General features: G+C 39.2%; 1 protein-coding gene across 5 annotated transcripts in view; it reads left to right on the top strand.

Moving 5' to 3' along the window:
* cep112 (centrosomal protein 112) overlaps positions 1-26784 on the top strand; it is a 125912-nt gene that overhangs the window by 45535 nt on the left and 53593 nt on the right. For all 5 annotated transcript variants that reach the window (XM_060892879.1, XM_060892880.1, XM_060892878.1 and 2 more), the window contains 8 exons: positions 1838-1981; positions 5833-5987; positions 6510-6639; positions 7585-7677; positions 7847-7906; positions 9919-9998; positions 19747-19882; positions 22949-23056. In XM_060892879.1, the coding sequence (XP_060748862.1) occupies positions 1838-1981; positions 5833-5987; positions 6510-6639; positions 7585-7677; positions 7847-7906; positions 9919-9998; positions 19747-19882; positions 22949-23056 (906 nt within the window). The remainder of the gene's footprint in view (positions 1-1837; positions 1982-5832; positions 5988-6509; positions 6640-7584; positions 7678-7846; positions 7907-9918; positions 9999-19746; positions 19883-22948; positions 23057-26784) is intronic.

Genomic DNA, 26784 nt, shown 5'->3' on the forward strand with positions numbered 1-26784 from the left:
ATGTTTTCCAGCTTCTCTTCTGGTGCTTGATGTTTGTGCACAAGTTTGTGTTTGAAGTCTTTCTTCCTTTGGGCTTCTCACTGTTCTGTTCAGTGGATGTACAGCTTATCCTGACCATTTGCAGGACAGCTGCAAAATGCACACAAATCACACAAAATCACAGTACATGCCTGGTGATATTATTTTTCCCCCTCGATGTCTGCCATGCAGCAGACCAGGTTGTGGGTTTTGCTCCTAAGTACCATAACAGATAACCATAACCAAAACCACACAATGCCACATCCACCTGTAGATGGAAACTAACCAGACAAAACTCTCTGTGCTCTCTAGGTGCGAGGAGCCATCTATTCTGTCTCCTCCTGTTAGTCACTGCAGTAGATATGACGTCTGGGCTTGGGGGAAGCACATCTTAACTCTCCCTGGATGGTAGTTGTTGTCTGATAGCGGACTGAGCTGAGCTGCCTATAAAGGATTGGCACGTGACTATACTAGAAAGATTTATTAAAAAAAATAAATAAATATATATATATATATATATATATATATATATATATATATATATATATATAATATATATATAAAAGATATATACATAATGTCTGTGTCCCAGGTTTCTGATTTGTTCACTTGTGTTTTGAAGCAGATGATTTGATGTGTACATTTTGGTAGTGAATATTTAACATGTATCCAAAAATATTTAATTTTTCCAAATGACTATTGCTGGAAACAATAACAGTAGCACCAGCAGTCAAGCTGTCATGGCAGCTCCCAAAGGCCACTGAACTACATTTCCTTTCAACCCTAGCACATAAAACTTTCTAATCACTTGCACCTAATTAGTACCATTATATAAGAGTCTATTAAAAAAATGATATAATTCTATTTGTCAAGCATTTGTTGTAATGTGCCATAGTATCACCCATAGTCCCATCCCCTCAAGTTTCTTCTTCAACTTGTTTTTCTTTTCTTTTTTTTTTTTAAATACAGTTTTTGAGCTGTTTGTTTTGCAAAATATATAATACGCGCTCGATCCATCTTGGCCTTTTAGCAGAACTTTCCCGGATTTTGTTTATGCTAGTAAACACCACCACTATGCTTGTACGACACACAATTGTGATTAAAGTATTTAATTGTCCACGACTGATAACATGTAAGTCAGATGAGCGCCATTCCACCGTTTGAGTTTTAAGGAGGATAGGAGAGGGTGTTATGTAATGTTATTACCAGCTGCAGAGTCAGGAACTGCATGTCAGCAACAGCGATCACTAAAACTCAGCTTTTGGGGTGATTCTCTTAGCTAAGTGAAACATACTTTGATAGATTCCACTTTATGTAACATAAATGAATTCAAAACGCTTCCCTTGTTCATTGACAGGACGTGAGGGCTCCCCACAAGTCTAGTGAAGAATTCATATGCTGATTGGCTTCGGTTTTTACTGGGGAGAAAACACTTGGTCTTTTGCCATGTGTTTAAGTGATATAGATTGCAGACTTCCTTTTCAAACTGCCTCTGCCTGAACCTTGACAGGTCTGGTAGTGTAATATAAAATAATCACCAGTGGTCAGTGTGGTGTAAGGTTGAATTGTTGTACAAATGAACCACTACTGAAGATCGCTATGCAGTAATATCTAGTAGAAAGGTGTCACTAGCTGTAATATAACTAGCTTGAAACCCTGGCAAGAAGGTTAAGCAAATTCAGAGGAGGTTTTGAGATACCGTACGAGACATTAACCAAAGGAACCAATGATGAAATGTAGGATGTTAGCATGCTGTGTGGTATATTGAGTTTTTCTAACTATTCTCTTTTTCTTCATTTTCATTCCTTTTCACTGACAGCTACACACTGTGATAGCTCAGATGGAGCAGCAGAAGTTTGAACTGCAGAAGAAGCACACAGACAACATCCAGGAGCTGCTGGAGGACACCAACCAGCGACTGGCCAAGATGGAGGCGGACTATGGTACCCAGGCACGAGCTACCGTGAGTGATTTTTGCACTCCATAGTGCACTGTAGCATGTAGATTTTAGGTCACTTTCACATTGCCACTTTAGTCGGAAAGAGATCACGGTTTGGGTGAAAAATCGGTAATGTGAAAGCTGTCATGTGGAGCAGGAAGCGAACCATGGTACCAAACTGTGACTTCCTGTAGAAGGTGGATTGAGATCGGTTGCTCTGGAACTGGGTCGTGACATCGTTAGTTTCCACAATGTGTGTTTACCAAGAAATACCTTTTTTGCAAGCAGCAGGTGCACACAGGTGCAAGTGCCGTTCACTCTGCTGTATATAATAGCATCGAAATTATCAAAAAAAAAAAAAGAAATATGTTGAGTCATGTTGTGTTGTCCATGCGTGTTTGTCATAATGCAGGATGAAAACGAATGCACCGGATTTCAAGTTAGATAGAAAAAAGTTGGTTGAAAACCAGACCAATGGTCACTGGGAACAATCGCTCTCTGATTCAGACTGCAGCAAAAGTGCCCAGTGTGAAAACCAGCAGAGATTATGTTGTTTTATTGTTCTACATTTTTTCTTGGGGCCGTATTTTCTCACTTCTCACCTTGTTAATGTCTCTCGGGTGCACAAAAGGTTTCCGGAACAAAGAGTGTGTTGTATTTTGGGGATAAACAGAGGCATCAGTGGCTGAAAATAAAGTGAAGCCGGCTTTGAGTTATACTTTAATGAGATTTTGCACATTCTGGATTCGATGCTTGTCGTGCAGGTCAGGCCGCGGTCCGTCAGCGGGGTCGAATTTTAAGAGGCTTCAAAAAGCACGGCGTGCCCTGCAGAGCAAAGACTTCTCTTTAATAATTAAACTTAGCGGCTTTCCGACCATGAAAGAGTTCTCTGTCATTGGAAATTAGGTTCACCTATTCTGTTGGTTTAGGCTGGCCTTCTCAAACACACTTACACACACACACGTCTCACATGTCCTCGTGTTAGGTGAGCTGAGCGAGCATGTGCTGTCCCCCGGTTCTATTTGATGTCTCAATGCGACAGGCTTTGAAAGACTTTGTTTGCCTTATCATCTTTCATCATTCCTTTGTCCAAGTTTTGGCACTATCCTCAAATTTTTGGGAGAAAAATCACAACAACTCTTCAAAGCAATGCAACATATTTTATATATTTGTCTACAAAGGTGACTGATCTCAACAAAGAACTAGACCAGCAATCATTAATTTAGCTGGATTGTCACATGTTGTGTGTAGCGCTGTTCAGTATGACAGCTGATTGCTTGTATATGCAGTACAGTAGCAGGATGGAACACTTTCATGTGGAAAAAAACATTATACATAATTCCTGCAGAATTAGATACGATAAATAAAAAAATAACGTAATTTTATTTTCTATTACTTTTCATAAATATGTACATAGATGTGTTTAAGTACAGTATGTTAATTTTGGCAGTATGCTATAGTTTATTTGGCAGTACCATGAAATTCGAACACATTTTAGCTAAATGCTCGTTCAGGAGCCAGGCATTACCACAGGGCTGATCTGAATAGTGGTGTGTCGACTCATTGAGTCGACTCTTTCCAGTGAACGTTGAGAGCTGATGTATTAGCGGATTTTTTTTTCTTGTGTATGTGAGAGAGTGACATCTATCCTAAAATCTTGCTCTAAATATAGCGGGAAAAGAAAAGGACTTTCACTGTGTGGAATTACGAATAGGGAATTAAGAAAGGGGGCGGGGCCAGATTTACATAACACACATGATGTACACATTACCCTGTTACAGCAAGAAAAAGTAAAAAAAAAAAAAAAGTTACCTGTCAACAATGTTTGGTTACTGGTTCACGGGGTTGGAAGGAAGGCAGTCTCTCTCTTCCCCATCAATCACAGCAGCACTGACCAATCCCAGGAATCATGTATGTGGAAGAGGGTCGACTTCTCTGAGTGTGAGATTCACCTCTCTCAGAGCAAGCACAAGTCAGCCTTTACCAGTTCACCAGTTGGTAGCTGTTGTATGATGGGGAAAGCTAACTAGTGGGTGGAAATCTTCAGGCTGCCAATTTAGGGTGAAAATCGGGGTAAACATTCAGTATTTGTAATGAAATTTGGTCAAACTTGTTCACTCACATTCATTCTGTTGTGATGCAACTTCATTGTTTTCTGGGAGGATTATTTATTTATTTATGTAAACAAGTATGTTCTTTATAGCTGTGTTAACTACTGTCTACGATCGCACTTCCAGCCTGTTGCCGGATTTCTTACTCGTTCCTCATCTCTCGGCATCAACCCTTCCAAACTCTGAATTAGAATTAAAACAGTTGCTTCTCTCTCTCTCTTTATTCTCTTTTTTAGGATGCAGGCTAGGATGCACACAAACACAGAAAATTCACACAAATGCACAACAGGGAGGCCACAGAATGTAGACCCCCTAAAAACAAGCTGAACACAAGTCCTCATGATTCTCTTGGCATTCTCATGAGAGCTGCTCAGTAATACAAAAACGTGTACACTTAAATTTATGAGCAAGAATCGCACACACACACACACACACACACACACACACACAAAATAGCATAACCTTATGATTAAAAAGAGTGACTAAATGCGCATGTCATGCCACAAACTAGTCTGTGTGTGTGAAGCATCACCATGTGTTTTTTAGAGTGTGTTAATCCTCCGTTATCTCCGTGTTTGATAGAAGGAATAAATATATGAAACCCTCCGCTTCGGCCCCCGTTCACACACACTTGTCTCCATCTGATCTGCTAGGCATTTCCTCATCTTTCATATCTTCATTGACTGCTATATATGTATAGTTACTTCTTGTTACATCATTATTATTTATCATCATTTTAGCATTTGCCAAGTTTTGCCAAGGATATTTGACAGTCAAAGGTTGGAATGACAGTCTGCACGGTTCACAGAGACAGATATGTATATTAATTCCAGGCCTGCAGTCAGTTGGCGGGGTTTTTTTTTTCTTCTCTTTCTTTCTTTCATATTCCTGAGGGTCAGACTTCCAACTTTCCAATAAATCACTAGTCACATGCGTCATGATTGAAACTTGTCGTTTTTTAGATCATGCCACGTTTCACGCCGGCAGCTAACAAAGGCTCATTTTTCCATTACTTCTAAGTCGCCCTTGTCTGCAAAGCCTCTCCTTTCAGTACGGGCAACTTTCATCAGCGTAGGCTGCGTATCTTAAATCAATACACTGTCATCACCTACATCAACCTGCATTCCAGCTGCCATGTCAGGGACAGTGGCTTCCATTAAGGATGAGACTAGAAGAGCGCGCGCACGTGTGTGTGTGTGTGTGTGTGTGTGTGTGTGTGTGTGTGTGTGTGTGTGTGGGGTGTGTGTAAAAGCTTCATTCCATGTGGTCTGGTTTTGGTTGAGCTTCCACATGTGCAATCCAGGCAACATAACATATGCCAATCATGAGGAAATAAAGTGTTCATATTTATGCCTCTATGATCTCTGGTATGATGGAAGAAAGTTTGTTTTTGTTCTTGTTTAAAAAAAAAAAAAAAAGAAGAAGCTGGTTTTGGATCTCCTCATTCTGTGGTTAATGAGCATTTTTGCACCTGAAGTGCAAACGTAACACTTAGCGAGAAAAACAACATATGAAGCTAAACCGTTATCAGACATGATAACTATTTTAAAGGGAAAAGGGACATTTTTTTTGGCTTCTGTTCTTAAATTTCTTTGATCTTATCATCTATCTTCTTCTAAAAACACATCCATCTAGAATGGCTCAAAAGTGGTCTGATTATTTTATTCTTATCCACCTAGAAATGATATTGATTTTAATATTATACCCTAAATTCAATTTATTTTATTTGACACTGCATCTGTGTGTGTGTGTGTGTTGGTGTAGGAGCAGACTGTGCGGGATCTGGAGGCCCGGGTGAAGCAGCTCTCAGTGGAGGTAGAGAACGGCAACTTGCTCAGGCAAAAGGTCACGCAGGAGAAAGCTGAGCTGGAGATCCACATTGCAGGCATCAGCGCTGAGCTCCAGGAGGCCAACTGCAGGTACAAACCCACACGTACTCAATGTGTTAGCTAATTATCCACGTCACCTAAATTTGTATGTCGATCAGCTATACATTAAAACCACTGATAGGTGAAGAAAATAATATTGATTATCTTGTTACACTGACACCTGTCAAGCAGTGTGATGTATTAGGCAGCAGGTCAACAGTCAGTTCTCAGAGTTGGAGTGTTGGAAGCAGGAGTGTAAAAATTAGAGCGACTTTGACAGGAGCCAAATTGTGATGGCTAGTCAACTGGGTCAAAGTGTCTCCAAAACAGCAGGGCATGTTGGGGGTTCCCGGTATTTAGTTGTTATCTACCAAAAGTGGCCCTTGGATGGTCAAACGGTGAACCAGGGACAGGTTGAAGGGTGCCCAAGGTTGATTAATGCACATTGGGAGTGAAGGGTAGCCCTTACAATCCGACCCCACCAAAGAGCTACTAAGGGGAACCTACACAATATTAGGCAGGTAGATTAAATGCTATGGCTATTGTGTGTGTGCGTGTGTGTGTGTGTTTCAGGAATATGACTCTGCAGAGGGAAAAGGATCTACAGAGTGAGGAGCATGAAGATGCGCTAAAAAAGCTCCAGGCCAAACACGATGCAGACATCAGTCACTTTCAGCAGGAGCATGCACTGTCTGCAGCCAAGGTCTGAAAAACACTCCATGATAGTCTGAGCCACATTGTCCAAGTGTGGTTTGAGTGCAGTAAGGAGAAGAGTTGACTAAATTGATTAAACATGCCATAGTATTATGAACTGCACTCGTGTTTTTGTTATAGATTAGATGTGTATCACAACACAATTAGTAGTTGAATTGTTGGGATTTGCATGTTGATTTTAAAGTCAAAATGTGTGTTGCCTAAAGCTTTATTATCACTATTAGTAGTTGTAGAACATTTTCTAACAAATTTATTTGGTAGTATTTCCAAAAACCTAAACAAACTGACCAGGTTGTTCTAAAGGACAGTACAGACTTTATCCAAAAGTATTTATGTTGACTGGGATACTCTTAGTCTGTAAACTGTTTTTCTTTGCTTATCTTTCCTAAACAGAAAAAAACACTGAATTGTGTGAATCTGTGTGAATTTGTATAACCGTGAGCTACTTAATCTGAGCCACAAGAGTGTAAATTAAGCCAGATACAGAGCTGTAGCACAAACTGATCCGGATATTCGGGTCCAGGAGCAAGAAAAATAAGTAAATGTGAAAGTGGATGCTGTACACAAAAGGTTTTGAAGTAATGATATAACACCAGTTCTCCATGCTTTATGGAATTACATTCATCAATTCAATTACCATTTTCTGTTCCTTTTTTTCTGACTATTGAATGAAAGAGTTTTAAGGGCAAAATAAAACCAGTAGGTAAACAGTATCAGTTTTACTCTGAAATAAATATTTATTGTGTTATTAGAAATCATTTACAGCTCTTTTTTTGTTTGGTTTTGGTTTATTTTCTGTTTCCTGAATAGTGGTGATGTTACAGCCTATGAATATATGCAGAATATTAATTTGGTCTAAAAGTTGTATAGTTCAAAATATGACCTGTGTGAAGCATATGAATCGTGTCTGATTTAAATGTGGACTTGCTGTCAGGCGTCTGAGGTGATCGAGGATCTGGAACAGATGGTGGCTCGGCTCAAACAGCAGCTGCGAGACAGCGAGCACCAAAGGCAAAAGCAGCTCAGGGTAAATGCTCACAACATGCTTTATTATTCCTAAATGGAAACAAGGAACTGAAATGATCTTGTATTTATTTATTTATTTATTTATTTGATTGATTAATTTTATGCATTTAACTTGATGCTGTGATCGCCTGTGTTGATGCTGTTTGATTGGATTTTTTTTAATTGATCAGGAGCTGGAAAATAAGATGCAACATGAGAGAATGGACCTGCAGCACACCAGTGACAAAAAGGTGATTTCTTTTTTTTTTTCATTAGAATTCCCTTAACATCTGGGAATAGATGAACTACTTTCGTCTAGGAAAGTATTTGTAGTACAAATGTGGTGTTTTATTTGTTTATTTTTTACATTTACTGCATTTGGAAGATGACCTTATCTAGAGAGACTTACATTTTATCTCATTTTTATACAACTGAGCAATTAAGGGTTAAGGTCCATGTTCAAGGGCCCAGCAGTGGCAGCTTGGTGGAAATGGGTTCCTTCCTATCACCACATCCCGTAATTTTTTCACTGGATAAGTGAAGTGTGACACAGCATGATAAATTCAACTTGGGTTCGATCAAGACTCCGTTCTGACACCTATTGGTGGTCAGTCACTGAAGATATTTTGTTTTTGTTTTTTCAGTTTTTAATCTTTTGCTTTTTTGCAAGCAAGAACAGGATTTCTTCTTTTAATCTACTACTAGTGAAGACACACGTGATTACTTTTTCACTTTTTAAGCTGTACTCATGCTCGATTTTGACTGAATGCTTGTCGGGACGGGGTCACGCTTTGTCTTGGCCCAGATCTACTGTAATATTGAAAAATCGCAAGCTCCTCTGATCTCACAGCTTTTGCATGATTTTACTTTTATTTCTACAATCACAAAATCCTAGAGGAACTGCCGAGGTGGTGGAATGAACTTCCCCCTAGATGTCCAAACAGCTGAGTCACTGGACAGACCTCTTCCTGAAGTACTTAAACTAGAACGTTCATTTTACAAAACTCTTATCTGTCTGCTTTTCTTATATTACCCACTGACAGAGTTTTTAGACTGATGTTGTTTTTAATACGTGGCCTATTAAACCACTATCAGGATGTATTTATTGATAGAGACGTCAGAGCACTTCTGTAAGTCGCTCTGAATAAGATCGTCTGCCAAAATGCCATAAATGTAAATGTAAGTGGTTACTGTTACTGCCCAGGTTCTCTGAGAGCCAAACTGGGTGATAGAGGTGGTTTAAAAAATAGTTCATGCCATTTAATGGTCAAACATAAACAGTCTCTCTCATCATGTCTCTTCTCTAGAAGTACAGCAATCTCCACAGCAATTCTGAAATTCTGCTCAAGTTTCTCAGTCTGTTCTCGAGTCAGAAATCTGTGGGATTTAGAACAAATTCACAATATAAGTATCGAGCTAAATCTTGTTCATCTTTAACATATCAGCGCTGCACACCAAAGGTGCTGTCATATATACGGTAATACATCAACCTTTAGCTATTGAAAAAGCATATTTTGGATTATGTATCTTAATAGATTATGTATCTTACATGCATACTAATTCATCCGACTAGTAAATATTGCTCTACCTAGTCAGAAGTGTGTTGTACTACTCTAAGATTTAAACAAAGCATATATTTTGTGAAATTCAGTAAGTAGTAGTCTTGTCCTCTTGTGTTTTTTTTTGTATTATTTGTCCACTAGCCGAAGATGGGGAAAATGAAATTGAACAAACTTGGCTTTTAAACTGAAACAGCATACACAGAGCCAGATTTTAAGGATCTATGGCTGATTATTGAGTACTGATTATTGTACGTGTAGAGGAACCTGTCGTAAAAGTTGAGTATGACTGGATAATCGTCGGTCCTACTTTGAACATTTAACAGGCCCCCTTCAAAGTATCATTTCTGTCATAAAAAAGCCTAAAATGAAAAGAAAGGAAGTCGTTGTAATGAATTGGGCCATCACGATCAAGCGGCTATCACATACGAGAGAGAGGCCACAACACCTGGACCACAGCCTACCTTCAAAGTCTCAGCCCGGGTCATAAAGACTGATGGTGAGGTGCACATCTGGATAGCCGAAGCCCTATACACCTGCAGGCACTTAGGCAGGGCTGAGCAGGACTTGACCTCTGATCTCTAGGAGATAGAGGAAGCGGAGGGCTCTGAAAAAGACAGAGCTGTAGCTGTGCTGAGGTAAATTATGGGAGTAAAAGTTGATTGGACAAGGTGAGTGATTGACTCTGTCCCGTCCTGCCACAGGTGCAGACTCTGCAGGCTGAGCTAGAGAAGGAGCGAACTGAAGCCAGAAAAAAGAGCGTGAAGCTGGAAGAGGCACTCAGGTGAGTGATACGAAGCCAAATGCTGAGTTTCAAATGCTGAAAGTACTGAGCTTAAAATGAAAAAAATAAATAAAATAAAATAAAAAACCGTTGATCTGTTGGTTTTTTCCACCTTTGACACAGTTTGAATTTTTTTAAGCCATTCTTGAGATTTTGGGTCCAGATTATAATAATAATTCATATTAAACTAACTGCAGTAGCGTCGCCATTGCAGTAGAGCTTTGATTAAGTCATTTGTGATGTTTGGAAACACTCGTATCCAGGTAGAGTTACGTTACCATATACTGCAGTATGACTGAAGCTGCAGTTTGCTAATCTAGATGAGGGTTCATATGAGTCATGGTGTCACTCTGTGATAGGATAGGCCATCTCCCGACCCTGGCATGTGGCATAAGCTCAGTCTGTTCCCTAACACAGGAATGCAGCTGCAGATGTAACAGCACGCAGGATGCCTGAGAAAACATCACTAAACTTATTCACCAGAATATACGCCAACATTTTTTTCCACCAGCTCTGTGTGTGTTTTACCCTTAGTAATCCAGGCAAGCTTATCACCTAATCAAATGTGCAAAGCCCACATGCCACCCCAGAATCTCACAGCCCAGTTTTAAACAGTGACATAAGGCTTAGTTAATTGCCACCTATGAGCTCACTGTTTACTATTTGTGTGTTTGTTTGGCCCCTGACTGTGGTATATCACACCTGACTGGCAGCAGTGTACTGCTCTTATTTAAGCCTACGTCATTAACTCCTAATGCCTTTCCAGTGACAACATCCAGATTTAGTTTCCCATGGACATGTGGTGTCTTTCTGTGAAATTGCACAAGCTTACATTCACTGGCATGTTTTCTGTTGTTTGACATTTAAGAATGTACTATAACGAATGATGCCACTTGATCTAGCTATTTTCAGAATCTGGGAAATTTGTTTAAGTGAAAAAAAGTGCAAGGAATGAACAGCGAGTTGTGCTCCAATGAGCCCAGAGGTCTTACGGTGCACAGCCACCTGTGAGCTTTCATAATGCAGTCATGTGCCAGAACTGACCACTACGTTGTTGTGTAGTATCGAAATGTAATGTATGCTGTGGTATTGGTGGTAGGGTTTGTGTGTTGTTTTTTTCCTATAGATTTCCCAGTTGGTAAATGCTAACACTCAGTCCACACTCAGTAAATGATTGTATTCGATGAAGCAGGGACGTGCTGCTTGTTTGTTTGAGTTATTATTCTTAGTCGCTCAGCATTTCATTTCCTTTTTCTTCTTATAATTTATGTGAGCACAGCTCAGACAGCGCTGTCAGTTGTAGATAAAATGATAGTGTTTTATTGAGGTGCTTGTTCTACTATGTTATCAGAATGATAAAGCTGTTAAGTTTTTGGAAACAATACAAAATACAGTCAAAATTATAAGTTTGCACTTATATTGTATACCACATATATGGTAAAATTGCCTTGTGTGATTAAGATTCCATACATGCTCTAGTTTATTAGATGTATTAAATGATAATGCACATGCTGATGATTTAGGCAGGTAGACTGTTAGGTAGAGTGTGTCAAAAAAATATAAGTAGTAGTAATTAATAAGTTAAAGAAATCAGACCTGCTTTTTGTTTTAAATAGAAATTCAGGATATGAATTTAAAATGTATACATTTTTTATTTCCTTCTATCTACCAAGTCTAGAAAGAGTGTGATTCGAGTGAACACTAGTGATTCTGAATCACCTAACAAATTAAGGCTAATAATTTAGCTGACACCATGACAGAACAATGCAGAAGCCTGTTTTGTATGGGTGCTGATTAAGCCGTCATCAGGCTAACGAGCGGATAGATTCACCGCTCCACTACCGACGTCTTACCAGGCTTTAAAGTAAGTCCAGCACTTCAAAGCGCCAACCAAACACGTTCATCAAATGTGCACTGCCTGATAGCGAAGATGTGCGGACGAGCAGAGAAATCGAAATGAAATGAACCACACAGAGTGCCGTCTACTCGCCACCTTCACAGCAGGCCATGCGTGTTGGAGCTTGCGTGTGTGCATATGTACACTTTGCATGTCAATTATCCAATCAATAGTGCAGTGAGTTTAGTGCTTCTTCTGTTCTACACAAATATTACTATGCTAAATGGTATTTTTTAAGTATTATAATTTATATTGTTTATTGTTTACAAATAATCTTAATTTGTTAGGCCTCAATCCCGTTTTTTAAATTTATTTATTTATTTATTTATTTATTTATTTGTTCGTTGTTGTTTTTTTTCTTTTGCCGAAACAAAAAAAATATTCTTTTATTCGTTTGCCCTTCCAATGCAAATGTGATTTGGTGTGTCGATTTAACTTGTGGGTTACCATGGCAACGCAACACTGAAGTACAAAGCTTGAATATAAAAACAAAGTTTCCATCTTTCATCCTCGTGAGTCTCTGATCATCAGAGGGAATGAGCATAGCAGCAAAAATGTTGTGTGCAAAGCATAGTAACGACTGGCTTTGAATGCTGAAACTAGATCTAGCTGCACATGATATTCCTATTAAAAACACACTCTGAAATCGAGTGTTAACTTTTTTTGCTTGTTTTTTTTTTTTTGTAGAAATGTGTGTGGTTGCAGTTATGAGAGAGACCCCTCCATTTCTGTTTTCCATCTTGTCAGAGCCTCTGTCTTTAATTGTAACCATCTCAGATCTTTACGTTCAGTGCCCTGTCCCCCCGATGAGACCCAGGCCACTCAAAGCTACTTTGCCGTAATTCTTATGGATTGAGGCACGTTTTGCACTTCTGCTTTGCTTTCATCACTTTTCAAAGAGTTCTGAAATGGACTAGAAGACTTTGGACCTGTGCTTGTTTAAATTGACCTTTAGCACAGGTAAAGGGCAAGTGGAGCCTTGATCTGGCACCAGATGCTGGAGTAAATCTCCATCAGGACAACATGCTTGGCCCCAGTTTTTTGTCTGCAGATGTGAAATTTGCTCAGCTACTAGGCTTATGGCCCTGGTTATGGGGGAAGAGCAAGGGCAGGAAGTCACAATCTCTGGGAATTCAGAGGCCAGCATCAAACAACATAATCACTCCAGTCCTGCTGGATTGCTCTGGGGGACTGGCTCCTTTCTTGCTTTTTTGTCCTAAACCAGTTTTTGATTTCCTGGGTGAGGCCTGGCAAGTCCATTTGTAAAGTTCTTCTGATGACCAGACCATATTGTGTGGAAAAACCTTCATGATTCTGATTAATACCTTATTGCTGAACTTGTTTGGATTTACTTCTTCTTTGAGTTTCCTTCTTTTCCCTGTGTGTTGCAATCCACAGCCAGGTAGAGGTGGCTTCAGATGTGCTGCATTTCTATTAAAAGCAGACACCAGCTTAAGACCCAAGGCCCCATCTTTCCAGCTCATAGATTCATTCATCTGTCTGTCCATGTGGGGAGATGGTCAGAGCATGGAAATAAAAAAAAAAACCCATGGAGGTCTGGCATGATACGAGGACAGAAGAAACCCAGTATGAACTGTTGATACACACAGTAGTACGTGTTGTTGTTAGATCAACTTACATCAACTTTTTTGATAGATTTTATTTATAAGGGCCGAAGAATGGGTGCCTGTGTCTTCTCTTTTCTTGGAGTACCCTTATTTCACACACTGCAGTGTTGTGCCAAAGCAATTCGTAGCTGGTAACCAGTGGACCAAAATTGAAGAAGAAGCTTTTATTTTTCACATGTACATTACAGCACGTTGAACATTTTTTCTTCACATATCCCAGCTTAGGAAGTTTGTGTCCTTGCTCAGCAATGACTAAACTGCCATTGCTGCCTTGTCAATGCTGGCTGGATGCCATAGTGGTGCCATACTCATATTCCTTCACGATCATTCACCATGGATATTAGTTGTGGTATGATGGGGTGAGTTGGCTAGTGGTTGAGAATTGCCAGGTGACCAAATGGACAGGGAGGCTTGAAGGAATATTCAGTATATGAAATATTTTTTGTGTGCAATTCAAACACATCACTTTGCATGTTATTATCACTCATAAATGCCACTGGTTTTCCCACAGGTATAAAACTAAGCATCATAAATGCCATTCTTTCTTGTATAACATGACTATAGGCTGAGCGTCGCATCTGTTTTCCTTTTAGATGAATAATTTCTACTTCATTTCAACTTTACATTGTTTATGAATTATGACCCGCATACATGTGTAGCTAATACAAGCCTCATGGTCCATACGATCTCCATACATGGGTAATGAACCCGGTGTGCTAAAGGTTCAAATGGAAAAAAATAATGCGAAGAATTTATCTCAACCCTGCCTTTCTGCATAATCTCCTGCAGATCAGGGGAAAAGCTAAGCTAAAATTTCTTGCTACAGTGTGTGTGTGTGTGTGTGTGTGTGTGTGTGTGTGCCTCTAAAGAGCACCTCAGAAGCAAATGCAGTCACGATTTCTACCGTTTCCCGATTACATTATTTTAGCCTGAATTAAAGTATACTCTCTGTTATATCATAAAGAGAAGCGAGTGTTTTATTCGGGCATATACAAACTGCATTCTTTAACATTTGCCCCTCTTTTTTATAGAAGTTTTATTGGAATGACATCAGTAAAGACTTATTCTAGTGGTAACTAATGTATTGACACTGACAAAACACTACACTGGCTTGTAGAATTTTCACTTAGTGCCACTGATCTTAATTGAGCATCTTTATGAGCATGAAAAGGCTTCATTTTTGCACCTTCAGTAACCTCAGTGTCATAGCAGATGCTCATCGAGGGAGGTGAGAAAACACATTGGATGGCTGACACACACACACATTCATTCACATCAAGGGCAATTAACTACAGGCAGTTTGCCATATTTTTGCGAGTCCTATTTCTCGTTTTCTTTTTTCAGTTCATAACATGGGCATGTGGAGAAAGAAAAGTAATAGCATTCTATTAAGGAGTACAGACTAATCCCTTAGCTCATGTACTCTGGGATTTGGTCCCTCTCTACACACACTGTGATATTAATGGTAGAATTGCGCATCAGCTGCCTACGACACACTGCACGGTCTTTTCTTTTGCACTGGCCTGATTTGGTCTCTCAGATCCCAGCGCATTAAATCTTCAACAAACACTCTTATGATCATCACAGACAGCTTCAATTTACCATATTTAGCTTCATTACTGTCTCTCTCCCTCTTTCCTTCTCTCTCTGTGCTTCTCTCTTTTTTCGTCCCGACTCTCTGTCGAACCTCAGACAGAATATGTGACCACAGTTGTGTGGTGTTAAGTCTCCGTTCTTCTCAACTGCGACCGCTGTTATTTTTGAATGATTGCATATTTGCATGTCAGTCAAGGAGCCTGGGAGCTTGATGGCTGCCTCTAACTGCAGCATTATTCACTCTCCTGGGAGAGAAGGATGGTGGAGAGGGTGGAGAGAAAAAGGAGAAAAGAGCATTACTCTTTTAGGATGCTAAATAGCTCAGCTTTTCATTTTCTCGTCTCATTTTATGAGCTGCCGCTTTACTCTGGGCTTTGATGTGTTTCTGATTCGTTAGCATTCCACACGAGCAAAATTCTTGGTGTAACTGGTCTGCAGCTTTTGGGCTTGTGGAAAGGAGAAACCCACAGGGGAGACATATGGCCATATGTTTGTAGGTGTACTGAATTTATGGTGTCCATTACCTCAAGCACATGTACTTTGAAAGATGAGTCATAATTCTTTGAACGACTCTGATAACAATGACTGAGATGTATAGCGTTTGACTTGTTTATTCCCTGATAACTAACAACCATGTTTCGTGCCATTGTTCAGAACGCATGTCATGTATTTGCGTTTTCCCTTTTAAAAATTATGACTATTGCAGTGTTAATTTTCTCCCAGACGTAGAAGCAACAGCGTAAACAAGTTTGAGGGAAAATTAAAACATACAGTACCACCTTTTTTTCCATTTTTGGTCTTTCTTTCCCTTTTGCAATGCAATCCATAACTACAGCCAACATCTTTCTCAATCATTTGAGAAATTTGTCCTTCTTTGTTTATTTGTTCTATGTTTGATATCATTATGTCTTCATGGCTCATAGCCTCCTAAAAGCATTCCGAACTATAGACGTAAGAAATGTTTTAGAATAGCATTGGTGTTTTTACTCCTATTACTTAAGCATCCTTGTCCTTTCATCTTTAGTAATCACTTTATCCTGATCTGGGTCACGGGGGTGTGAGCCTATCCTGGGAACACTGAGTGGGAGGTGGGAATATACCCAGGGTAAAATCCCAGCTAGTCCATCCCTCTGCAGCATGCTCAAACATGATTCATGCCAAGCCAAATACCTGCATGTGTCTGGGAGGTGGGAAAAACCCGGAGAACCTGAGTATGAGGTGGCAGCACTACCCACTGCCATGCCAGCCTCAACCTAGTTAAGAAAGCCAAAAAAAAAGCCAAAATGTGTAGGATGGTGATACCTCAGGACCAATAAAACCTTGAGCCTGAGGATCAGATAAAATCAACTAAAATGATGTATAGACTTCTAATGAGTATGCTTACAGCTTGCACATTTTCAGGGCATATTTAAAGAGCGAACACTTGTGTATGCGAATATGGGATACCAGGATATACATGTATATGATTAGTTTAATTCAAATTTTTCGTTCATATTTTCTTTGTTGTTTCAGCCTTACCCCAGTAAGAATTCCTATCTTTATGCTGTGTTGTCATGCATTTCAACACATCTGTGTGGGTTGACAAGGCCACCGGGCTTTGCTATGCATGCCACACACATAACCCATCCACACCCCCCACACACACTTCCTCCAAGAGTGCAAGTGACCAAGTCCATGTAGGAAATTGAAAGCCAGCTCTATGAAAATGAATGGGAGGCCGAGAGCCACTGCTGTGTTTTCGAAGGCTCTCTAGTCATTTTCTCCCGCGGCAAGAGATGAGTTTCCTCTTCGGTTGCGCTCCGTTCTCCGCAAGGGAGGCGTCTTGCGGTTTCAGACGACTGGAAAACGGACCCTCCTGTCTGGCCTGTGGCTGGACGGAAGCTCCGTCACCCATGCCTTAAGTCCTTCCCTTCTCACTCCTCCACCCTCCACCATTCCCCTTGAGAAGCCTTTTAAGAGCACGGGATGAGAAGGATTTCCTCTGGTCCAACGGCACGTCTTTAATTTGAGCCTCCTCTCCTGCCACTTCTCAGACCAAAAAAACCCCATCCAAGAGCCGAGGCCGAGCTGGCATTCCCCTTTCCCGCCCACTGTTTCTTTATTTGCTCACCACCGTCCCTTGCTCTGCCCTCTCATCTCGCTCTCGCACTGTGATGGATGGTGACAGACTGTCTGCTCCTCACTTCACATCACATGCTGGACAAAACACACAGTGCAAGTGGTGAAGGCAAAAGTATCATCATGATGCATTTCTGATCAAGAGACAACAGAAAGTTTGTCACATATTATGGATTATAGTGTACGATTACGATATAAATAACACTTTAAGACTGATTATAGGCCGTAATTTGTGTTAACATGTATTTATCTAGCCCAGAGATTATCACCTTGTTGTATTTGAGGATGAGAATGCATATAATCAGTCCGCAGTCGTATCCGTCTCCTTATTTTTCCTTTTCGCTCTGCTTGCTTGCCTGTCTTCGCTCTGAAAGTCTCAGCGAACTATTTTTGTGGCTTTGTCCTTTTTTTCCACATCTTTGCTTCACTTTAATCTCTGTTTCTCCAAAGCAGCTTGCTCCACATCAGAGATCCAGAGAAGGTCCTTTTGTGTCTGTGTCAGCCCTGTAGGTATTCATGTTGCAAGGCAGATTAATAATTACAGACTTACCGAATACACAACATTGCACAGGGTGAAAAAAAAAACATTTCTGGACCGTTTGATGTCAAACATGAGAGGGACCAAAATTACACTGGGGAAAAAGAAGAAGGCAGCTTTGGTGTGCATTTTCTCTCTCTTTGTTGACATTGTTTCCTGTTATTATTATGTCTGGCGTTATGGGGATGCGTAATAAAAAGAACGGCAGTTACTAAAGCAGGACAGCTCCCACATTAGACATGCAGTAGGTGGTTGTTTGTCATTTAGCTTGACAGTGCTTGATGTGAAACACTTGTTTCTTTCTTTACTTTGGAAAATCTTCTGTGGAAGACTTTTTTTTGTCCTTTTTTAAAAATGGTTTTATGTCCCAAATTGGTTGTTGGAGCAGTTTTGACTGACTACGCAACCACAAGCTTTTTATGAATTGTTTCTGTGGAATGAGAACTATATTAAATGTTCTTTGAATCCCTTCATGTACAGTGGTTTCTTAACAAAAAAAAGGAACATTTTTTTTTCTTTTTAAATCCAACACATTGCACCGTAACATCGAACAGCCAGACAAGTCTACCACATGTCGTAGTATGTCGTGCCTCAACGTTGTTGTTGTTGACTCCACAGGATGTGGAGGTTACAGTGTTTCATCACATGTTTGGTTTCACAGACTCCAGCAAATCTTCCTGCCGGTTAGAAGTAATTACTACTGTAATTATGCTTTCTTGCTAGGAAAAGAACAAGGAGCCTTTGGCATTGATGATGCTGTGCTTTGCGTAAGTATCCCCCCTCTGAACCTGGTGCAAACTGAAAGGGCCTTGTTTAGGACACATATCTAAATAGCTCATAATATTGAACTGTGGGAAAATGGGCTAAATTCTTTAGCGGGGGGAAAAAAGGAAATGCTCCAATTGCATATCTATTTACCCCTGTTGTTCTGAAAATTGCTATCAGATGTAAAACAATCATTTGGAGGCCATCTAGAGTGTCTTACTTGTCTTCTTAATATAAATGCACCTGTTTCTGGAGGACCCAAGAGTTTGCTAAAGATCATGCCAGACAGACCACATCATGAAGACCAAGGAGCAAGTCCGGGACATAGTTCGGGTTTGATTATGAAGTATTTCAAATTTTTCACATCCTGTGCCACTCCATTAAGTCTGCTATATTCAAATGGTACGAATGTGGCACAACCTCGACTCTGCCTAGATGAGGCCAAAAGCCAGTCACTGGGCAAGGAGGTCATTAACCAGAGAAGCAACCATGAGTCACTTCAATATTACTCTATGCTCTATGATCAAAATTCAGGACATGTAAACATAATTAAATCCATTTCCCTGTGCAACCCAGAGAAGTTTAAGTGGGCAGATACTTATGCTAGGAACAGTACACACAGCAGCTTTGAGAAGAGCTTGACAATCGCTTTGCAGCTGTCAGTCTCATTGCGGGCTGAGCATTGTCTCGAATCTGACAGCTCTTTTTGCCTGCTGTCTCCCAGCATTATTGTCAGGATGCCGTGGAGAAACTGTTTGTTTTGTTAGCTTTGGTTCAGCTGCTCCTGTGGTTCTAAGCAACTCCATGATCACCAAAGATCTCTGTACTCACTGTAAAGCAGCGGTGAGTGAGTGAGTGGCCAGGTGATGATAAGTAGGCGATACACAATGCATCTTTGTACTCCCATCTTTGGCCGTGTGGTTTTTCCTTATTGTATGTCCCAGTTGCATTTTGGGGAGGAGAACTGGGCACACTCCTAGTTTACTCAGAGGGGAAAATGTTTCGATACTCACACTTGTGTGTTTAGATATGGCACTACTTTTTCTGGCACGATATGTATTGAGTGTGTGTGGGGTGGCAGTGGTGTTTTTATACTATAATACATGGCAATACTTTGTAACTAATCCTTTTTTTATTGCTCTGTTTTTGACTGTATTTGTTTATATTTACTGCATATATGTCTGACTGTGTATGCAAATTTTCCAGGGAGAAAGAGGATCACATTTGCCACCTTAGAGAGTTGCAGAGACAACAGGTCCAGCAAGCAGAGAGTTCTTTGGACAGCTTTAAGAAGCAGGTGGAGCTCAGCTCTGAAAAAGCCTATGCTGATATGAAGCAGCAGGTGAGCTCACTCGTTAATAAAGCTCCATCATTATGACTGTTTTCAGTGTTCTCACAAACACAGACCTATTCTCTTGTACATGTCCTGGATAGTAAAAGATTAAAATATATAGCCCATCATATATATAACGATTGCCTCTGTGGTTTTACTGGTTAGTTCTACAGTTTGATTGTTAGATAGCATGTCAGCTAATGTTAGCTATCTTATTTAGCCTGGTAGCTATCGAATTTGGAGATATTTTGGGGAGATATTAAGGAACAAATCATTCAAAACCAGTCAAATTTGTGGAAATGTACATCAACCTATATGGTACATTTTGGTACCTATATGTACATCTCCTAGTGAGAAGGAGAACTACCTGCTAACCCTGTGACTTAGCTTAGCCTTAAATGTTCAGACATGAACAACCTTGAGATCATCATTTGTTTTCGAGATGTGATGAGATTTGGTATCTTTATTAATCCCTTGTAGGTGAAATTCATGTTGTCACAGCAGTCCAAGTAAGAGGAGTAATATCAGTGCAAACCTATACATCTAATATAGGCAAATAAATATAAAACTAATAGAAATTAAATAAAAAAAAAATCTGTGTGTATTTAAACATATGCTAGAGTTCTATTTCTACATACTGTATATATATGAGCAATATCCTTTCTATTTATATACAGAGTGTATATACTTTACACATGCAGTATCTGTGGAAAGACAATAAACTTCGGAGTGTTTGTGTGTCTGAGGATTTGTGGGTAACACTAGAAAGTACATTTTTTCATCTTTATTGATATTATAACAGTTATAAACACTTAAATAAACACTTTTCTTTGGTGATCTCTGTTCCTTCCCCTAATACATACACATTTTTTTTTATTTCAGAATTATAATATAATAACAATAATTATAAAGTAGCAAAAATTAAAAAAAAAAATTTAAAGGTTACATTCCAAAGTGTTTTTGGCATCTTTTCAAAAAGACACTTTTGGCATTTTTTCAGCCAGCTCCTTAACGAAACTTCATCCAATTGTTTTGTTTTGTTGTGTTTTTTTCCTTAAAGTTTCTAAATTTCTCAGTTGAAGCTGAGAATAATATTTCATTTTTAAATTGCAGTGTGTACTAACTGCTGTGAGTTTTCTTTACAGGCTTATAAGTGTAATGTACAGTCAGTCAGCACGGTCCAGGTTCTGTTAGGTCAGTGTTTGTGGGTAATCTGTACAGATACATTATATGGCAGCTCGGATATGTCAAACATCATCATACCTCAACCTCAGGCCTGAAAGACGTTTGAGCAAATGGTGTCAGACAGGCAGTAAGGTGAAAGAATGTGAGAGAGCATGAGAGTATTATACACAGGCTCCTCCAAAAGTATTGGAACAACCAATTTTCCCTCTCACCCCTTTCTTCTTCCTATACTTCTCACTCTCTCTTTTCACTCCCTTTATGCAATAAAGACAGTAATGTTTGGTAATCAAAAGATAAATGAGACACTCATTTCTTAAAATTTTCATCTAGATGTTGGAAACAATTTCGAGCATGGCGAGTGTGCCATTGTGAATATGGTAAATGACACTTAATATTTGGTCGCCGACAACTCGCCGACACACACTGGCATCACTAGACTTCTGCATTCTTCCGTTGTATTGGCTGTCATGGCGTAGGGACTGTATTATGACAATGTTATTCTGTGAGAGGAAAAAGAATCGGTTGTAAGATTTATATGTATCTATATTTACCTGGCTCATAACAAATATACATATAATATATATAAAATCAGATTTTCCTTGTTCTGTGCTGTATTTTGCGGTTTGTTACAAAGAGTGCGTGTGTGGGTTTGTGTGTGTGTATATATATAGTGTATATATAGTCACTTGAACGTTTGTGAACCCTTTAGAAAATTCTAAATTTATGCATAAATATGACCCAAAACATCATCAGATTGCATTTTTATGTTCAAAAATTATTTACCTACTAGTATATAATAGTATTTATGTGCTTTATGACATATGTTAAATTTACTGAAGCTGCTTCCAAAAACTTATGGTGCATGCTAGTATTTGATTGTGCGTTTAATTAGGCCACAGCAGTCTGCAGACCTTGTCACTAAGCTGCCGCTGCTCACATCCTGCTCCCAGATGTTGTGACAGAGTCCTGGGGGTCTGGTGAGATGTCCTTATTTCAACCTTCTCCTGACGAAGCGCCTTCCACGTACCTAGAGCAATGGTGCTTGGGGCTCCTCGAATTGTCACAACATGATGTATTTTTATATCAAGACTTTCACGTTACGAAACAGATCCAAACTGATCTGTTTTCCAAGGAATGGAAAAAGCGACTGATGTTGTACTGTGGAATTGTAAACACATTCTGGGTTTTGTAGCAATCAGGGTCTCGGTAAAAAGCATCTGCCTTGCATGTGTTCTGCACAAAACCAAATATCTAGTTAATTATACAGCAACCGTTAAATTTGGAGACAGAAGAGTTGGGACTTAGACGTCTTAAAGTTTAGTGGCAGGCGGCGTGAGACAGAGGACAGCATACGTCCAACACTGCATCCAGCAAGGCCTTCAGAATCTTCATAATTCATCTAAAGATACCTAAAAGGCACATGCGAGGTGTTAAATTTCAACTCGGATCAAATTTTTAGAATTGGGTTTTATAGCTAAAAGTGAATGTTGAACAAATTTGTTCAAACCCTGAATTCAGAATAGAGGCTTTCAAATGAAGCTGACTACATTTACAGCTCAAGCTTTCAGTGATTTTGATGCCAGAGCCCTTGGAATGTTTTTTTTTCTCCTCTTTTTATTGCACACCTCCTGTAGGCCTGTGTTTCACTGCTACAGTATGAGGAGGCTAGATCTCTAAACTGTGACCATGAGTAACATTTTTATTTGATCCATACAGATACAGATCGATTGAAAATATTTAAGTTGTTTATTTCTTTTTGACTCTGGTATCTTGATAATGTCATGTAGCTTTTGGTCTTGATTAGCACAGCTGGCATGTCATAATATCATGCTAGATTATTGCGGTATTGTATGGAAGTCACCATTTGCCTGTTTTGTTTCTTGGTTCCAGATGGAAAAGGTCGAAGCTGATCTGACCCGTTCTAAGTCACTGAGAGAGAAGCAAACAAAGGAGTTCGGCCACCAGCTAGAGGAGCTCCAGCAGAAATACGAGCAGCAGGTTAGTCCAGGACCAGAATGAGTTAAAGCCAAATGGATTCCTGTAGACCTCAATCTTTCCATCTTGGCTACAGAAAAGAAACCTATTGTACTTATCTAACAGGCATTTTATAGATTACCTTCCCTGAAAGCCCATTGTAAAGATGAGCAGTGCAGTGTGGTCTTTTGTCACTGGAGAAGATGTCATGTTATGTCTGATGCAAAGCACTTTATCTGTGTGGGTGCTAATTTTTAACTAGAAAGTCAAATCTTTAGTAATCTCTGGATATTATATTTAGTAATCTCAGTCCATGTCAGCAAGTTTAACGTAAGATTTTTTGTTTTCTTATCATACATTTGGGGTCATAAATTTACATATACCTTTGAGTGAGGGATTATAAAAATTGCATTTTTTTATTCTGCACTAATTAATGTGTTTTACATAACTGATGTTTACATATCAGAAGACAGAAGACTGAATTATTATTCTTTTTTTAATATTTAATTCTTAATTCTGTGTGCTTTTTTTCCTGCATGATTTAATGTTTTGCGAGAGTTGTTCATGAGTCCATTGTTTGTCTTGAGCTGTTTGGAAATTGTTCTTCAGAAAAATTCTCCAGCTCCCGCACATTCTTTGCATTTCCAGCATCGTCCGCATATTTGACATCTTTCCAGCGGCGACTATATGATGCTGAGATCCATCTTGTCACACTGAGGACGTCAGGGACTCATAAACAACTATTACAAAAACGTTCACTGGTGCATTAGAGAAGCCATGATGCATTAAGAGTCAGGGGGGTATAAACTTACAAGCAGGATGATCAGTGTATGATGCTATTATTTTTTTTTCTGTGTAAACATGTAAATATCTTATGTAGCTTGTGAAGGGTAGTACAACACAATAAGACTTTCCACTGATCATCCTTTTCAAAAGTTTACACCCCACCGACACGGAAATTTATCGTGTTGTCTTTTTTGAGCATCACTGAACGTTTGCACCTTTTGAAATAGCTCTATTTGTGTCTCTCAGTTGTCTTGAGAGATTCACTGTATACTTGAATACAGTAAAAATACCTGAATTCAAGTCTTATTTTCTTTCCGGTAAAGTCAGTACTTTCTTCTGATGACAAATTGCCCTTATAAAATAAAATAACTCTAATTAAAAGTATGTCCATACGGCAACATTTAATATAATATTTGGTGTCACGCCACAAAAGAATAGTGAAACAGAAGGAGATTCGGTGTTGGATAATTCATCCGGCGTTTCATTACAGATTTATCTGTGCATCTGAAAAGAGTCATGTATTGCATCCAAACACTACTCAGGAAAATCAGCACAGCCTTCACTACAAGACTGTTTTTAAGATCTAATTTGCACATAGAAAATGCCTTGGAGCTTGCCGTAGTGGGGATATAGTTTTATTTAGAACAAGAATACAAATTATGGATGAAAAATTATGTCCTTACAGTCTGACTCTTTCTGTTTGGATGCTTATTATCCTATGCATAATTGTGTAGCTGATCTTTCATGAAGGACTAAAATATGAAAACATTTAGTTAAAAATCTACCTAGTATGTAGTAATTTTATATTCTGGTTTTAGATTTGCATCATATCTACAATGACATTTATTTATATAGAATTTATGTAGCTTTTATCCAAAGCGAAGGAAAATCAAGGAAGGAAGCCGAGGAAAATCAAGCAAAGCAATTATATGAGGCAGAGTTGTTGATTCTTCTTCTTCTTCTTCTTCTTCTTCTTCTTCTTCTTCTTCTTCTTCTTCTTCTATAACAAGTTAGGGGTTAGTTAAGTGTTTATGAAAGAGGTGGGTCTTTAGCTATTGTTTAAAGATACTGGCAGATTCTGCTCTCCATTGTTGCCCAAATGAGGATGGGTTTCCTTCTGAGTTTGGTTTGTCTCAAGGTTTCTTCTTAATGTCCATATCTTCTCACCTCAGACTTGCTCAGTAGGCAAAGCTATTAGAGATAAATAGTAATTTCATTTGAAACTTTACCATTTTTATAGTATTTCTCTGCTCCTGTATAGCTACTTTGAGACAATGTCAATTGTTAAAAGCGCTATACAGATAAATTGATGTTTTAGAGGTGGAATGGACTATCTTCAATTTGAGGGGAAAGTCAGAATATGTAGCTAGTACCCGCTTTGTCCCTTACTACATATCTAAAGTCTAATATCATGTGGCAATTTATTGTTTTGAAAGCATGTTAAATAGTGAAAAGCTTTTAAAATAAGAGACACATCTCCCTGCCTCTATTCCTCTTCTAATGCACCATCCACTTTGCCATTTTCCCAAGATTAACTGGCTCACATGCCGCATCAATTGCTCGAAATCGGTTTGAATCGGTTTGAGGCGCTTAAGCATCAGTGATACGCTGATCGTAAACAAAATGAACTTTGGAATGAATGTTGTCTGTGTGGGAGATGAGGTTGTGAAGGTTGCATGCTCTTCCAATGCAATCTGAGTTGAGTTGTATCATCTTTTTTTTTTTTTAAACCAAAGCTACTGTAGATCTGTAATGGTGTAGTATTAGATGTTTTCTAGCATTTCCTTAGGTGAATTAAAGAGAAGGAAGAGAAACTGCTTCTATAACTCGTTAATTTGATGCATCCTTTCACATGCTCTGCTTCACTTTTATCTGACTCACCTTTTTATTTAGCATGAGAAAGCCTTTGAGAAATTAAACTAGATTTAGATGTTTTCTAAAGTGGAAATACAATTTAGATGAGAAACAACCTTCTATATCATGTTCATTTGAAGCAGACCCTCATAGATTTTTTTTTAATTTTTATTTAAAAAGTTAAATGTGTTTAGGGTAATATTTTATTTCCATTATATTTTCCAAACTCTAGGTATTTGCTATTTTAGCTACCTATTTTGATATGATTTAAGACAGCCCATTAGAATTTTATTGTAATTTATTCATCTCAAAAACCTCAAAGGTTCATTAAGGATACATTTTTCATTCTTAAACATTAACAGTTTTTTTTTTTAAATAAATAAATCCGCTGATCCTTTTAAAAACAACATGCGGGTGAGATGACGGAGCTCCCTAGAGATTTATTCTTAGTTAAAAAAAAAAAGCCCATCTGTGAAAATATTCCCTGGTTCATTTCTAGTAGAAATGGGTGATGCCAAAGTGTTTAGCTATGCTGTAAGGTCAGGTTAAGCCATTCATGTGGATACAAAGGGACATTCCCAAGCCTCCCTGTGGCATGCCTCAATGAGACTTTAAAACCAGCAGTACTGTATTGAAGTGTCATTTCTTCATGACCTCCACCCTGCTGCAAAGTCACAGCCAGACCCTCAGAGGATGAAGCGGAGTTTCCATTCGGTCATAACGCTCAGTGAGTAATCCAATCTTTAGATATTTACTGATTAGGTCTCAAGCCTGTACTTTATCCCCTAAGGCTCATTAGCACACAACAAGTGAAACTCAAGCAGTGTACACATTCTCTCGTCTTACACACATGTCTGTGCTTTGAAGAACAGAACAGACCTGGCCCTGACTGTCCTCCTTCTGCATGCCAAACCCCTGCTGAGAGCAGCCAGACTCTTCTCTTCTCCTAGTCCATGATCTTCCCCAGGGAGTCTCCTCGGCTGGGCCGCTGCCGCATTACCTCAGTGCTAATCACGTCTATCCCGCTGACAGCAGCCATTCAGTGCAGCCGCTTTAAGAGCTTGGCACTCGGCGGACTCCTCGCTGTGACGTTTATAATAAGGCGTCTGTGG

Source organism: Tachysurus vachellii, chromosome 18, assembly GCF_030014155.1.
Source record: "Tachysurus vachellii isolate PV-2020 chromosome 18, HZAU_Pvac_v1, whole genome shotgun sequence".
NCBI classification, from domain to species: Eukaryota; Metazoa; Chordata; class Actinopteri; order Siluriformes; family Bagridae; genus Tachysurus; species Tachysurus vachellii.